This window comes from Taeniopygia guttata, chromosome 8 (genome assembly GCF_048771995.1).
Source record: "Taeniopygia guttata chromosome 8, bTaeGut7.mat, whole genome shotgun sequence".
NCBI classification, from domain to species: Eukaryota; Metazoa; Chordata; class Aves; order Passeriformes; family Estrildidae; genus Taeniopygia; species Taeniopygia guttata.
In genome coordinates this window covers 959,381-973,720 of record NC_133033.1, presented here as the reverse complement: position 1 = coordinate 973,720, position 14,340 = coordinate 959,381, and the positions used below count along the sequence as shown (strand labels likewise).

General features: G+C 56.1%; 1 protein-coding gene across 4 annotated transcripts; it reads right to left on the bottom strand.

Annotated features, from left to right (window-relative positions):
- Nucleotides 1–91: 91 nt before the first annotated feature.
- Nucleotides 92–14,328, bottom strand: CTH (cystathionine gamma-lyase). 4 transcript variants are annotated; one of them, XM_072932999.1, is made up of 13 exons: nucleotides 14,252–14,328; nucleotides 12,598–12,704; nucleotides 7,669–7,750; nucleotides 7,061–7,156; nucleotides 5,933–6,042; nucleotides 5,249–5,380; nucleotides 3,983–4,040; nucleotides 3,706–3,783; nucleotides 2,926–3,078; nucleotides 2,689–2,810; nucleotides 2,166–2,218; nucleotides 1,001–1,139; nucleotides 92–630 (listed from the first exon to the last, which is right to left on the bottom strand). In XM_072932999.1, exons 3-13 carry the CDS (start codon nucleotides 7,694–7,696, stop codon nucleotides 622–624), a joined length of 978 nt encoding a protein of 325 aa, XP_072789100.1. In that variant the 5' UTR covers nucleotides 7,697–7,750; nucleotides 12,598–12,704; nucleotides 14,252–14,328; the 3' UTR covers nucleotides 92–621. The 4 variants fall into 4 exon arrangements, with proteins under 4 accessions (XP_072789100.1, XP_072789099.1, XP_072789101.1 ...); XM_072932998.1 differs by lacking the exon at nucleotides 14,252–14,328 and adding an exon at nucleotides 13,994–14,052; XM_072933000.1 differs by lacking the exon at nucleotides 14,252–14,328 and adding an exon at nucleotides 13,541–13,556.
- Between the last annotated feature and the right edge of the window lie 12 nt (nucleotides 14,329–14,340).

Genomic DNA, 14,340 nt, shown 5'->3' with positions numbered 1-14,340 from the left:
CCTTCCCACAGGAAAATCCCAACAGCTCCACGGTCACTCCATGACCTGATTTTGAACACAAGGAGCACATGCACATGGAAAGACAAGCAACGAAAGGAAAAGTGTGTTTTAATTAAAATTATTAACTCACAGCCCATGATTTTTTCTTAAGAGACGAAAGCTCCTCTTTAGAAAGTTATTATTTACCAGGTGTTGGATTTCACTTCATTTTCAATAAAACATCAAGAGAAGAAAAAGCTCTTAGGCAAATTTCTAACTTAATTAAAATAAATCTGAGCCCACCCAAGTTTTTGAGCTGAGCTGACGGGTGAGAAGAGAATCATCTGAGAGCAGTACCAGAAGCAGCCGCAGTGCCCAAACCCTGCAGGAGCAGCAGGAGCACTGAGCTCTGCTGGGAGAACTGGGAGCACATTCCCGGGGTGCCCACGGCTGCTCCCACCCAGCTCCTGGCTCCAGACACGGGCAGGGAGAGCCCAGGCTGTGCCCAGCACGCCCTGCCCAGCCCGGGAGAGCCCCAGAAACCCCGGCTGCAATTCCCAAAGGCAAAGCAAGAGTGGTTTGGTTTTCGTGTCCTCGTCCACAGCCATGTCCAGTTCCAAGTTCCTTCTTGACCCTCAGGGTTTATGCAAACTGCAGGAAGGAAAGGGAGGGATCATTGTGCTCTGCCCCTCTACCAACCACACATTTTTATTTTCCTTTGCATAAATTACAGTCACATTTTAGCATTTGAGTTGCCTGAATCCCTGGGGAACTGTGCCTGGCACACCCCAATTCTCCTGAATCCATGGGAACTGTGCCTGGCACACCCCAATTCTCCTGAATCCATGGGGAACTGTGCCTGGCACACCCCAACTGCTCCTGAATCCATGGGAACTGTGCCTGAGCAGGGCTGCAAACAGGGAGTTTTCCATCCCCAGCCCAGGCTCCATCAGGCTCAGCCCCTGGGAAGGGCTGGCTGGGATTGTTGTTGGATTGTTGTTGGAGGGAACTCCCCACTCACCGAAGCCTCCAGGGCCTGGTCCAGGTCTCCCAGCAAATCCTCCTCATCCTCCAGCCCCACCGAGAGGCGGATCAAGGTGTCAGTGATTCCCAGCTTTTCCCTTTCCTTCTCAGGCACTGAGGCGTGGGTCATGATGGCCCTGCAAGGACAAAAAACATCTTTATCCCAAGAATTTGGGACTTTTATTGGTAAAACCAGCTCAGTTGGTTCCCTGTCAGCACCCCTGGAATGGCAGCAGGACCTGACACCTCCTCTGTGCCTCTTGTGTGACCCCACAGATGCAAAGAGCTCCTGGCAGCAGTTCCTGGAAATGGTGGGAATGCTGACAAGTCAGGGAATTGCATCTCCAGGATGCATTTCCAAGACACAAGTGATTAATGAGAAGTGGCTACTTAAAAATCTGGACCTGACAAAGGAGACAATCCTATCCCTCTTCCTTCCAGAGCTGTTCTTTTATTCCACAGAAGCTCTGTAAGCGCTGCATGTGGGGAATGTGCAACCTCCAGGATAAAATCTCCTGGTTTCACTTCTGGTTCCTCAGATCCCTTCTCAAACTGTCCCAAAGGACTCTGGAGGGTTCCTTCTCTCCAGCTGCAGAGGACACAGGCAAGAAGGGATCTCCCCATGTGCTCTGCCACTGGCACCAGTTCCTTCCAGCTGCTGGAGGGGTTCAGGTTTTGCTGTGAAATCATGAAGTGAAATGATTTAACATTTAAATAGAGTCACTAATTTCCATGGACGTGTTCAAAAAGCAAACTGGCTTTGAGTAAAATAATGCAATTCCATGAAGATGCTATTTTGAGCAGTTTAAAGCACCCAGGAGGCCCTGCCAGGGACCAGAGGCAGCTGGGTGCACACAGTGACCGTGCCCCTGGTGAGAGCAGGGAGCTGGGCATTCCTCAATGCCAGCTGCTCCTCATCCCAACACTCTGCAGCTTCTGGGATTGTCTTCATGGACACCAACTGTGCCTCAGCCCTCCAGGCAAAACTCCCCTGTCTCTGCACTCTCACAGATTCCCTCCCTCTGGAATCTCCCCTGGCTTTGTGCTGCACAACTGTTCCGAGTTCTGCTACAGGCAAAACAGCAAAACAGCTTTGGGGGCTGGGAAACTGTGGGAATTCTGTGGTGCTCTGCAGCTTTTTGAGGCTCTGAGGATGAACTTACGGATGCTCTGCCAGGCTCTCGTAGCCACCCAGACTCTCAGCCAAGGTAAACACCTACGGCAGAAAGGGAAAGGAGTTATCAGGAGTGGGCTCAGGACACAAACACCTCCCAGGGCACAGTGGGAGTGAACACCTGGCCAAACACCAGCACAAGCTGGGCCAAGGACCCAGCCAAGCATTCCCAGAGCCAGGGGCTCCCTCTCTGCCCCACGAGTGCTTTCCCTCCTGAGGGCACTCTGCACTGCTCCAGCAGAGCTGCCCCAGCTCCCCACCCTGCAGGAGCCCTTTGCCAGCAGCAGCAGCTCCTGGGCTCAGCTGGACACGCCTCACCTGGGAGCAAACAAACAAACACTTCCAAGGGGCTGAGGCATCCCTTTGTTCCCTCTCATTAACTCCATGGACTAATTATCCCTGATTTAGAGTGGGGCACAGCCAAAGCACTTGGCAAGAAAAGGCACTTCACCCTCCCCTCAGCAGGGCGGTTACAGCTCCCTCTGAGGGTGACTTTATTGTCTTTATTTTACCTTCAGGTTCCTGAGGAAGGCAGAGGCATTTTTGATGTTCCCTTTGATGTAGAAGGTGACCATCCCAGGACAGCCCGTGCACTGCTTCTTTATCACCTCGTGCTGGGGGTGGGAAGGCAGCCCTGGAATGGGGAGAGTTGGGAGAATTCCCAGTGAATTCCAGTGCAGAGCTGGGCACCCAGCACCACAGCTCCCAAATCCCTGCCCTGGGATGCTCCCAAATCCCTGCCCACCCACCTGGGTAAATGACCTTCTCCACCCGGGGGTGGCATTCCAGGAACTTGGCCACAGCCAGGCCGTTCTTGAAGTGCAGCTTCATCCGGATGTGCAGAGTCTTCAGCCCCCGGTTGCAGAGGAAGCAGTCAAAAGGGGAGGGGACAGCTCCCAGGGCTGTGGGAATGGGAACAGAATTCCAGAGAATTCCACAAATTCCACAGAATCCCACAGCAGCATTGGTGTTCTGCATTCAGCAAAGCCCAGCACATCCTCATCTCCAGCATTTCTGAGGTTGGAACACGTGGGAAGACACCCAAGGCAATCTCTGTTCCTCATCTCCCACACTGGGGAGCCAATTAATGAGGCCAATTAACAGGCTCAAACCTCAAGGATTACATTTATTGGGCACAATGCACCTTCACTGCAGAGGGCAGAGCCATGGACAGGAATTGATTCCTGACAATGAAGAGGCTGGAAAATTGCTGGAATCATCAGAGATAAGAAAATTCTGCATTGGGCACATCGTGATGGGTGACAGAGTTCCAAACCCCCCAAACCACAGGGGGCACCTCAGTGGGTTCAGGATGGGCCCCAGTGCTCTCCTGAAGTGCTTGGGAAGTGGAGATCAACATCTCTCATTTTGTGGGACTTTTTTTATTGAGCTTTCCCAGCTCTGTTATTTTACATTCCAGGCAGATTTCTCACTTGTGTGCATGCCCGCGCTCCCCAGCAGGAGCTGTGGATGTGAACAGGATTCCTGTCACAATATGGATGTGAACAGAATTCCCTGTCTGGACTTACCATTCTGCAGGAATTTCAGCCTCTCATAGAGATCATCCCGGTTTACAGAGACCAGGCCTATGAGGACATCACTGTGCCCTACAAATGACAGGGGACAGGAATGGGATCAGCCACTCCAGGCTCCCAAGTGTACACAAAAAAAAGTGTAAATAAAACCCCTGGGACACCTCCCACCATCCCAGGCTGCTCCAGGGGCCTCCCCACCCTCCCAGCCAGGAATTCCTTCCCAATCTCCCTCCATCCCTGCCCTAAGGATGTGCTGAACTCTCAGACTCACCATTGATGTATTTGGTTGCAGAAGACATACAAATATCAGCCCCCAGGGACAAAGGACGCTGAAAGGAAAGGAAAATAACATCATAATTCAAGTTTGGCTGCACTCAGGTTCATTCCCAGCCATTCCAAAGGGCTCTGAGCTCACACAGGAAAAACGAGTGGAGAAACAAACACAAAAACCTGAGGATGGCAACAGAACATGTGCTAAAAGCAGCAGCACAGGGAGGCACTCTGAATTCAAGGTAAGCACAAGAAAATGTGATTTAAAAGCACTGCTCCAGCTCCCACAGGCTCCAGGGAGAGAAGAGACTGAGCACATCCAGCAGACACTGCAGAGCTGGGAAAAAATGGTTCTGCTGCTGAGCTGAGGCAGGGACAAATCCTGGCACTGACCCCACAAAGGGCATTCCATGGGAAAGGAAGGGCTCCAACTGCAAAGCAAAGGAGCTGCTTTGCTTTCCAGGTGTTGCAGATCCTGCCCTGGAGGAGCTGAGAACAGAGGAAAGGAGATTCCTTTGGCAGCCCTCTCTCCCCTCAGCTCCCAGCCCTCTGCCCAGGAGTCTCCTGAAGTGACACAAACCAGGAGGTGGATGGGCAAGAGGGGCTGAGCAGTGCCAGATTTTTAATTGATCACTAATTAAGGCACTTTGCACATGGTCTCAACACATTCTAAACAGTGAGGGGCATCACTGTTAAAACTTAACAAAGCACATAGATGCAAAAACTGCTGCTGCCACATTAACATAGACTCCCACCCAGGGAATGTGGACATGCCCAGCTGGAACGATCATGGAAAAGGCCTTTTACACACAATATTGATGGACAGAGCACTGTAAAATTCTCCTTTTCCTAGCCCAGTGTGGTACCTGACCTACTGCTCGCACCAATTAATCATTAGCACTGGCTTTCCCTCCACACCAGGCTGCTCCACACACATTAACCAGCCCCCTGTGCTCTTCCCCACAGCCCTTTCTGGAGGAAATTGGGAATTCTGAAGTGAATAACACATTGCAGGGCAAATCCCCAAGCCTCTGCAATGTCCCAGGCCAACTGCAGAGCTGCTTGAGCTAAGCATTAACACTTTCTGAGGAGTTCTCTTAATTCAGCAAGATCACAGTACCCTGAACAAAACCAGGCACTTTGCACTCTGCAAAAACGGTGACTTTAAACCTACATCAGGGCTTAGCTTGGGCTCCTGGGAAATAGATCTGATAGAATCCCTTTCCAATCCCTTTCCCAATTACCTGCCCTGGGGCAGGTGACACACCTGGAAGTAGGCAGACATGAAGCTGTTGTCCACGGCCAGCAGCACCCCCGGGTGCCTGCGCACGATGTCTGCGCAGGCTTTGATGTCGATCACCTTCAGCGTGGGGTTCGTGGGGGTCTCGAGCCAAACCAGCTGCACAAACCCAAAAAACTGCAGGTCAGGGAGGTCCAGTGCTGGGCTGAGTCCCGGGGGCTCTGGGGGTTCAGTGGTGGCAGGTCCCCGTGGGGTTTGTGCAGTGGGGACGGGCAGTGGCCCTGCCAGAGCCAGGGGAGGCTCCAGCTGGTCCCTCCAAGCTCAGGGAGGTTTCCCTGGGCTGGGCTTGTGCCATCCCAGTGCATCCCAGCTGGAGAAGGCCTCCCACAGCCAGGGGAGAGCCTTTCCCAAAGCCTTTCCCAGCACAGTTCCCTTCCCCGGGAGCAGGGGATCACCCAGCAGTGCCACGGAGCACCCCCGGCTCCGCACTCGGCGTTCCCTCTGCTCTTCCTCACCTTTTCCCTTTTCCCTCCTTTCTCTCCAGGGCTTTCTGCCCTTCTTGGGATGCTTTCCATGAGGCATCACCGTGGGATATGGTGGATCCAGCTGAGCCCCAAGCTGCCCCCCTCAGCTCAACACACCCCCAAATCCAACAGGAGCAAGGATAAAGCAATTTAACATCCCTTTAAAATCCACTTCCCTCTCTCTTACCTTGGTCTCTGGTGTAATTGCAGCTTCCAGGCATTTTGGATTTGTGCAGTCAACAAAAATTACTTTCAAATTATTTTCTGAGGCTACTTTCTGGAAATATCTGTTTGTGCCTAAAAACCCCAAAAATCACAAAATGAAACAAGTTCCTTAACATTCACTCCCTGCTCTCCAGCCTCCTGCATCATGCAGGGACAGTCAGGAAGGCACAGCTCTATGCTGCACACCAGAAATGGCACATTTATATTTTCTTTATTTATACAAAGTTTAAAGATTGTTGCAGATTTAATGGTCATGAAATAGCAATAATGGAAATATGGGATCAGAGTGACTTAGGAAGTACTTGAAATCAATGTGGGGTTTATGATCAGGAAATTAAACAGAGAAGAATGAAGGGGAAGGCTCCAGCCACTCTTTCCCATCTCTCCAATAAAAATTATTCCTTCCTGTCCTTGAAGCCTTTTCCTGGGAAGATGGAAAGGATCCAGCAGCAACAGGGGCTCAATGGATGTGCAGCACTCACTACCAGGAAACACTGCCTGCATTAAAAATTTATTCATCGGCTCCTTTTGCCAAGGTGATCCCCAGGGACTCTGTTTTCCACCTGAGCATGAAGGGCTGGAACATGGAGGTGGGTTCTGCCAGCTGAAGGAAACATCTGAGTGATGTTTGGGAGGTTCTTTTGTGAGAAACCCTTTCTTTATAACAAACCAAGGCGGAGGAGAAGCAGTGGAATTCACCCCTGCAGAAACCAGGGCAGGCTGAGGCTGTAAGGAGCAGGGGAAAGGGAGAAGCAGTGGAATTCACCCCTGCAGAACCAGCCCAGGCTGAGGCTGTAAGGAGCAGGGGAAAGGGAGAAGCAGTGGAATTCACCCCTGCAGAACCAGCCCAGGCTGAGGCTGTAAGGAGCAGGGGAAAGCTCCCAGGAACTGCAGTGAGCTCACCCTGCTGAGGGACTCTGGCAGGGCTGGGTGCACTCTGCCACTGGGCAGTGTGAGGAAGAGGGGATGGATAAAAACTGCCTTCAAAGAACAGGGGGGTCCTACAGGGGAAATTCAGAGCTCCTGAGAGCCACACACAGGTTTGATCCCCTGCACAAAGGAGGCTGAAGCCACAGAATGCTGTACCCACCTCCATAGACGTCATCAATGGAGATAACTGTGTCCCCTGGCTTCAGCAGGTGACAGATGTTCAAAAGAGCTGCTGAGCCAGAGGAATAAGCCAAGCCTGGAGGAGAAAGGATCATCAGTGTTTGATGTGACACAACAAGTCAGACTTGCCTTGGCCTTCCTCGCTTTGCCTCTGAAAAGAACCTGTTCTGTCACTGCCTCACTGGGAACGTGGAGCCAGCGAAAGCAGGAGATGGATGTGCACAGCAGGGAACCAGCACGGACACTGGGACAGACTGGGACCAACTGGGACCAGGGGCTGCCTGCTCCCACTGCCTCCAGTGCTGCTGCACAAGGATGGATCCAGCTCAGCCCAGGCCATCAGTGAGGAAGCAGGAGAGAAACCCAGGCATGGAGCTGGAATTTCCTGACCCAGAAGTGTTGGGCTCTTCCCCACCTTGGAGCTGCTCCTGCCCACAGCCAAGAGCCAGAGCCATGGTCACAGATCCATGGAATGGTTTGGGATGGAGGGACCCCAAAGCCCACCCAGGGCCACCCCCTGCCATGGGCAGGGACACCTCCTCCTGTCCCAGGCTGCCCCAAGCCCCGTCCAACCCATGAGGTGCTCACAGTATTTGCCTCCATCGAGGGCAGCCATGGCTTTTTCCAGACATTCTCGTGTGGGGTTCCCAGACCGGATGTAATCGTAACCCTGGGGTGGGAATAGGAAACAAACATCAGAGAGAGCACTGGGAAATTCTGGGATAACAGCAGTTGTAGGTTCCTTAAAGAGTCCTGGCTGAGGGCATCCAGCTCCTCCCAGAGCAGCAGGAGGGTGTCCTGGCACAACATCCAGCTGGGCATCCCCCTGGAGAAAGGGGCCTGGGGTGCACTGGGGCAAGGAGCCACATTCTCCTGCTCCTCCCCAGGCATCCATCTGTGGCCACTGTGGGAGAAAGGGCCCGGGCTGCACAGCCCAAACATCCCCAGAACACCAGGCTGGGTCAGGCTGGAAGGGACTGTGAGGGTGCCCTGCTCCCACTGCTGCTCAGCAGGGAGCAGAGGGCACAGGGCATGGGATCGTGTCCACACAGTTCTGGGTATCTCCAGCAAGGGAGACTCCTCAGCCTCTCTGGAGGAAATTCTCAGTAAAAACGTGTGTCCATCACACTCACAGAGCACTGGACATCTCCTCTCCTCAATTCTTGACAAACCACATGTTTCCTAGTGCCACAGCTTTTATGCAAATTCTGGGGAAATTTAATGAGGAAGAATACCACTCATGCATGCACAGATGCAGTTGTTACCAAGAGAACCTGCTGAGCACCCTGGGATTTGCCTGCTTTTAGGACTTCTCTTTAATGTCAACTTCCTCATAGTCAGGAATCCTGCAGCTCGCTCTTGCAGAGCCCCCGGCAAAAGCATGGATCCTGTCATCAGGATGTGGATACAGCAGCGTGACTCCTCCTGAGGGCCTCCTCAGCACAGCTGGGATTCTGTGTGGAATGAGGAATCACAAAGCAAATTCCTCCTGCCCGACCAGCACAGCGCGAGTTTGGAGCAGGTGTTGATTTAGGAGTGGCAGTTTTGTGCCACGTCCCGTCAAACCTTTCCAGCACTTTCTATAGGGCATCCACAAAATCCTTAGGAAATACTCCCTCTGTTTGGGAGTAAAACCGAAGGAGGCTCTTACACAAAGTATGTGTAGTGGAACAGGGATTCTGCCCGGACCCTGGGGCGGGTGCAGGGCTGGGAAGAACCTCCCATATTTTGGGCTCCGGGCTGCCCTTGGAGCAGCATTCCTGCCAGCCTGGAGGCACTGGGGGTCCCCTGCTCCCCTTCCCCCGCCTTCCACACGGGAATCATCCCAAGCTCACCCCGAGCGCTCCGGACCGCCGCCCGCTGCGGGCACACGGAGCCCCGGGCTGGCTCGGGCTGAAGGGAGCACAGCGGCTCCTCCGCTGCCATCGCTGCCCGGCGGGGCCGTCCCGGGGCGCAGGGCCCGGCACCGCGGGCAGGCGGCTCCGGAACGGCCCCGCCGGGAGCCCCCAGCGCCTCCCGGGGCGAGAGCCCCGGACCGGCCGGGAGAGCCGGGAGCTGCCGGGGGGGGAAAGAGCCGGGAGCGACCCCAGAGCCCTCAGAGCCCTCAGGGACCGGGACCGGCCGGGAGCGACCTCAGAGCCCTCAGGGACCGGGACTGGCCGGGAGCCGCCGGGGGGGAAAGGGCCGGGAGCGACCTCAGAGCCCTCAGGGACCGGGACCGGCCGGGGGGGAAAGAGCCGGGAGTGCCCTCAGAGCCCTCAGGGACCGGGACCGGCCGGGAGCGACCTCAGAGCCCTCAGGGACCGGGACCGGCCGGGAGCTGCCGGGGGGGAAAGAGCCGGGAGCGACCTCAGAGCCCTCAGAGCCCTCAGGGACCGGCCGGGAGCTGCCGGGGGGGAAAGAGCCGGGAGAGCCCTCAGAGCCCTCAGAGCCCGACCGGGAGCGCCCTCAGGGACCGGGACCGGGACCGGCCGGGAGCTGCCGAGGGGGAAAGAGCCGGGAGCGCCCTCAGAGCCCTCAGAGCCCGGGACCGGCCGGGAGCTGCTGAGGGAGAATGAGCCGGGAGCGCCCTCAGGGACCGGGACCGGCCGCCTCCCGTACCCCCAAGCCGGGACGCGCCGGATGCTCGTGGCCTCCCGCGTGTGCCCAAGCCCGGAGGCGGGCTCAGTGTCCATGTGGGTGACTCAGAGCTCCGTGCGGGGCTCAGTGTCCGTGTGGGTGACTCAGAGCTCCGTGCGGGGCTCAGTGTCCGTGTGGGTGACTCAGAGCTCCGTGCGGGGCTCAGTGTCCGTGTGGGTGACTCAGAGCTCCGTGCGGGGCTCAGTGTCCGTGTGGGTGACTCAGAGCCTCGTGCAGAGCTCGGTGCCCCGGTGGCGGCCGCACTCACCGTGTGCTCGCCGGGTGCCTGCTGCTTGAAGGTGGTGGAGAGCGAGATGGGCGGCACCACGGCCCCGGAGCGCCACTGCTCGGGCTCCTGGCCGCAGTGGATGGCATCGGTGGCGAAGTGCTTGAAGGGCGGCAGAAAGCCCCGCGTCCCCGTGTCTGCCATGGCCGCGCTCTGCGGGACCGGCCCTCAGCGCTGAGGGGGCTCGGCGGGGCGGGGCCCTCGCGCCCTCCCATTGGCTGCCGGCGGGGCGGGGCGGGGCCCTCGCGCCCTCCCATTGGCTGCCGGCGGGGCGGGGCCCGCCCTGCACAGGCAGCGCCCGCCCGCTGGGGGGCGCCGCGCGCCGCGGGGCCGCTCCGGGGGCGCCTTTCCCGGGATCCCGCAGGAACCGGGAATCACCCGGGAGCACCGGGAATCATCCCGGGAGCACCGGGAATCACCCGGGAGCACCGGGAATTATCCCGCAGGAACCGGGAATCACCCGGGAGCACCGGGAATTATCCCGGGAGCACCGGGAATCATCCCGCAGGAACCGGGAATCACCCGGGAGCACCGGGAATCATCCCGGCAGGAACCGGGAATCACCCGGGAGCACCGGGAATCACCCGGGAGCACCGGGAATTATCCGGCAGGAACCGGGAATTATCCCGCAGGAACCGGGAATCACCCGGGAGCACCGGGAATTATCCGGCAGCACCGGGATCATCCGGCAGCACCGCAGTGATCCATAGGGGAGCGGTGTGCTGCCGGCCCGGCAGCGCTGCCGGGAGAACCTCGGCACGGGGAATAATCCAGCAGTGCCCAGTGGGATCCTGGGGACAATGAAATGTTCCCGACCAGCAGTGCCCAGTGGGATCCTGGGGTGCACTGGGAAGAGCGTTTGCAGCAGCTCAGGGGTGATCCTGCCCCTGCACCCAGCCCTGGGGGCACCTCTGGGTGCTGTGTCCAGCTGTGGCTCCTCAGCACAGCAGGGACAGGAGCTCCTGGAGCTGCACAAGGGCCTGGAGCAGCTCGGTGCCCCGGAGAGGCTGAGGGAGCTGGGGCTGCTCAGCCTGGAGAGGAGCCCAGTGAGAGGGGCCCTCAGCCCTGGCTGTCCCTAAGTGTCCTTGTCTGTCCCTGTCTGCCCCTGGGTGTCCCTGCCTGTCCCTGTCTGTCTCTGTCCATCACTGGCTGTCCCTGTCTGTCCCTGGGTATCCCTGTCCGTCCCTGGGTATCCCTGTCCGTCCCTGTCTGTCCCTGTCTGTCCCTGCCTGTCTCTGTCCGTTCCTGGGTGTCCCTGGGTGTCCCTGTCTGTCCCTGGGTATCCCTGTCCATCCCTGGGTGTCCCTGTCTGTCCCTGGGTGTCCCTGCCTCTCCTTGTCTGTCCCTGTCTGTCCCTGGGTGTCCCTGTCCGTCCCTGTCCATCCCTGGGTGTCCCTGTCTGTCCCTGTCTGTCCCTGGGTATCCCTGTCCATCCCTGGGTATCCCTGTCCGTCCCTGGGTGTCCCTGTCCATCCCTGTCTGTCCCTGGGTGTTCCTGGGTGTCCCTGTGTGTCTCTGTCTGTCCCTGCCTGTCCCTGTCTGTCCCTGGGTGTCAGAGCAGCCCCAGGCTCTGCTCCAGGCCCAGCGATGGCCCCAGAGCCACGGGCAGGGACTGAGCCCAGCAATTCCCCTGCACAGGAGGCCCTTCTGCCCTGGGCAGTGCCAGCCCTGAGCAGATTGTGCAGGGAGGCTGTGGGCTCTCCTCTCTGGGGATATTCCAGAACCATTGGGACACAATCCTGTGCTCTGGGATGTCCCTGCTGGAGCAGGGAGGTGGCTCCAGAGGAGCCACTGTGGTGCCTTCCAGCCTTATACATCCTGGGATTCTGTGATTAAAAATTAATTCAGTGTGTCTCCCTGCCAAGGTTATCCTGCAAGGACTGATGTCCATGGAACAGTACTTTGACATCTGAGGACAAAGGACACGTACGTGCTGAAGGCCACTGATGAATGATTTATGTATTAGATTTTGTAAAAAACCATTTTCTTTACAACAAAACTATGGATAAAATCTGAACAAATCTGGATCTAAGAAGAGCAAACCTCTGGATATGTGCAGGGCCATGCCCCAGCCTCACATACAAGCAGGAACCTGGGATTTAGGAGGGAGGAATTCCATCCCCTGTTGACAAATCTGCTTGCTGTAGGAAAGTTCGGTTGATAGGCAGAATAAAAAAAAAAAAAATTCTCAAGAATTTGTAAGTGTAAAGTAATCCCACAGTGGGGATTCCCTACAAATAGCAGTTTTCCCAGAGTCCTTCCCGTGAGTAATGCCTTGGTTCCATTTCTGGGGTGAATAAGGGAGTCCATAATAAGCTGGTAAACAGTGACTTCATGCCTCTAGTAATTAAAAAGGCAGCGTGAGGCTTCCAACATCAGCTAAAACCTGAGCCAATCCCTCCATTCCACAAGACCAGCTGTGCTCTGTGTGTGTTTCCAGCACGGGAGAACAGAACATCAGAACTGCTCACAGTGCCAGCCTCTCATATTCTGCCCCCTCCTCAAAAAACAAGGAGAGACAGAAAAATCTCATTGGAAAGACCACTGGAGTATAGAGCAAAAGCAAATTTTTTTTCTCCCTAGAATTACTTCAAATTACTTCAAATACTCACTTGGGATGAGGGAGATGATGTGAACTGAGGAAAGACATGGTCACCAGGAAGGCAATTCTGTTACCACAGCAGGTCTGGTCTCCCTGCCAACTTGGGGGTTGTTTTCCCTGGGAGAATTAGCAAAAAATCCAATTAACCAGGAATTTGGGACATCATCATTTTTACAATTACTCATGCCATATTAGAAGCAGAAAGTTGCAGAACTGGCCCAGGAGCGGGAGGTGCAGTGGGACATTGAGAAGTTCCGACCCAAACAGGTCCTTTCTGAGCTGACACTGCACCTACAAGGGCTCACACCACAGCAGGGGCATGTCCTGTTTGTCCCGTTGAGGAACACTTGTCCAGGTCCCATCATTTCCCAAAGAACTTTCCGTGGAGGGTGGGAGAGCACTGGAACAGCTGCTCAGAGAGTGGTGGAGTCTCCTTGTCTCAATCCCTTGGGATGTGGCAGTTGGGATCCATCACTGATCCTGCCTGCCCCTCAGGATGTGCCCTTTGGGATCAATCCCACCCCTCAGGATGTGGTTATAGGATCGACCCCTGATCCCACCCCTCAGGATGTTGTTATTAGGATCAATCCCCAATCCCACCCCTCAGGATGTGGTTGTTGGGATCGATCCCAAATCCATCTCCTCAGGATGTGGCCATTGGGATCCATCCCCATTCCCCAATCCTGCTCCTCAGGATATGGTTATTGGGATCGATCCCAGATCCCTTCCCTCAGGATGTGGCTGTTGGGATCCATCCCTGATTTCCAATCCTGCCCCTCAGGCTGTTCTCGTTGGGATCGATGATCAATGATTGATTCCCGATCCCCAATCCCCAATCCCCATAGCACATGCCCGTTGGGATCGATGATCGATCCCGCCTCTCAGCCCATGCCCGTTGGGATCGATAACCGATGATCAATCCCCAATCCCCTCTCCCGCCCCTCAGGCCGTACCCGTTGGGATCGATGATCGATAACCGATGATCGATCCCCAATCCCTCTCCCGCCCCTCAGGCCGTACCCGTTGGGATCGATAACCGATGATCGATCCCCAATCCCCTCTCCCGCCCCTCAGGCCGTACCCGTTGGGATCGATGATCGATAACCGATGATCGATCCCCAATCCCTCTCCCGCCCCTCAGGCCGTACCCGTTGGGATCGATAACCGATGATCGATCCCCAATGCCCTCTCCCGCCCCTCAGGCCATGCCCGTTGGGATCGATAACCGATGATCGATCCTCAGTCCCCTCTCCCGCCCCTCAGGCCGTACCCGTTGGGATCGATGATCGATAACCGATGATCGATCCCCAATCCCCTCTCCCGCCCTTCAGCCCGTACCCGTTGGGATCGATGATCGATAACCGACGATCGATGATCAATCCCCTCTCCCTCCCCTCAGGCCGTGCCCGTTGGGATGGATGATCGATAACCGATGATCGATGATCGATGATCAATCCCCTTTCCCGCCCCTCAGGCCGTACCCGTTGGGATCGATGATCGATCCCCAATCCCCTCTCCCGCCCCTCAGCCCGTGCCCGTTGGGATCGATAACCGATAACCGATGATCGATCCCCAATCCCCTCTCCTGCCCCTCAGGCTGTACCCATTGGGATCGATAACTGATGATCGATGATCAATCGCCTCTCCCGACCCTCAGGCCGTACCCGTTGGGATCGATAACCGATAACCGATGATCGATGATCAATCCCCTCTCCCGCCCCTCAGGTTCCCGCCCCGCCCCTCCCGCGGCTCC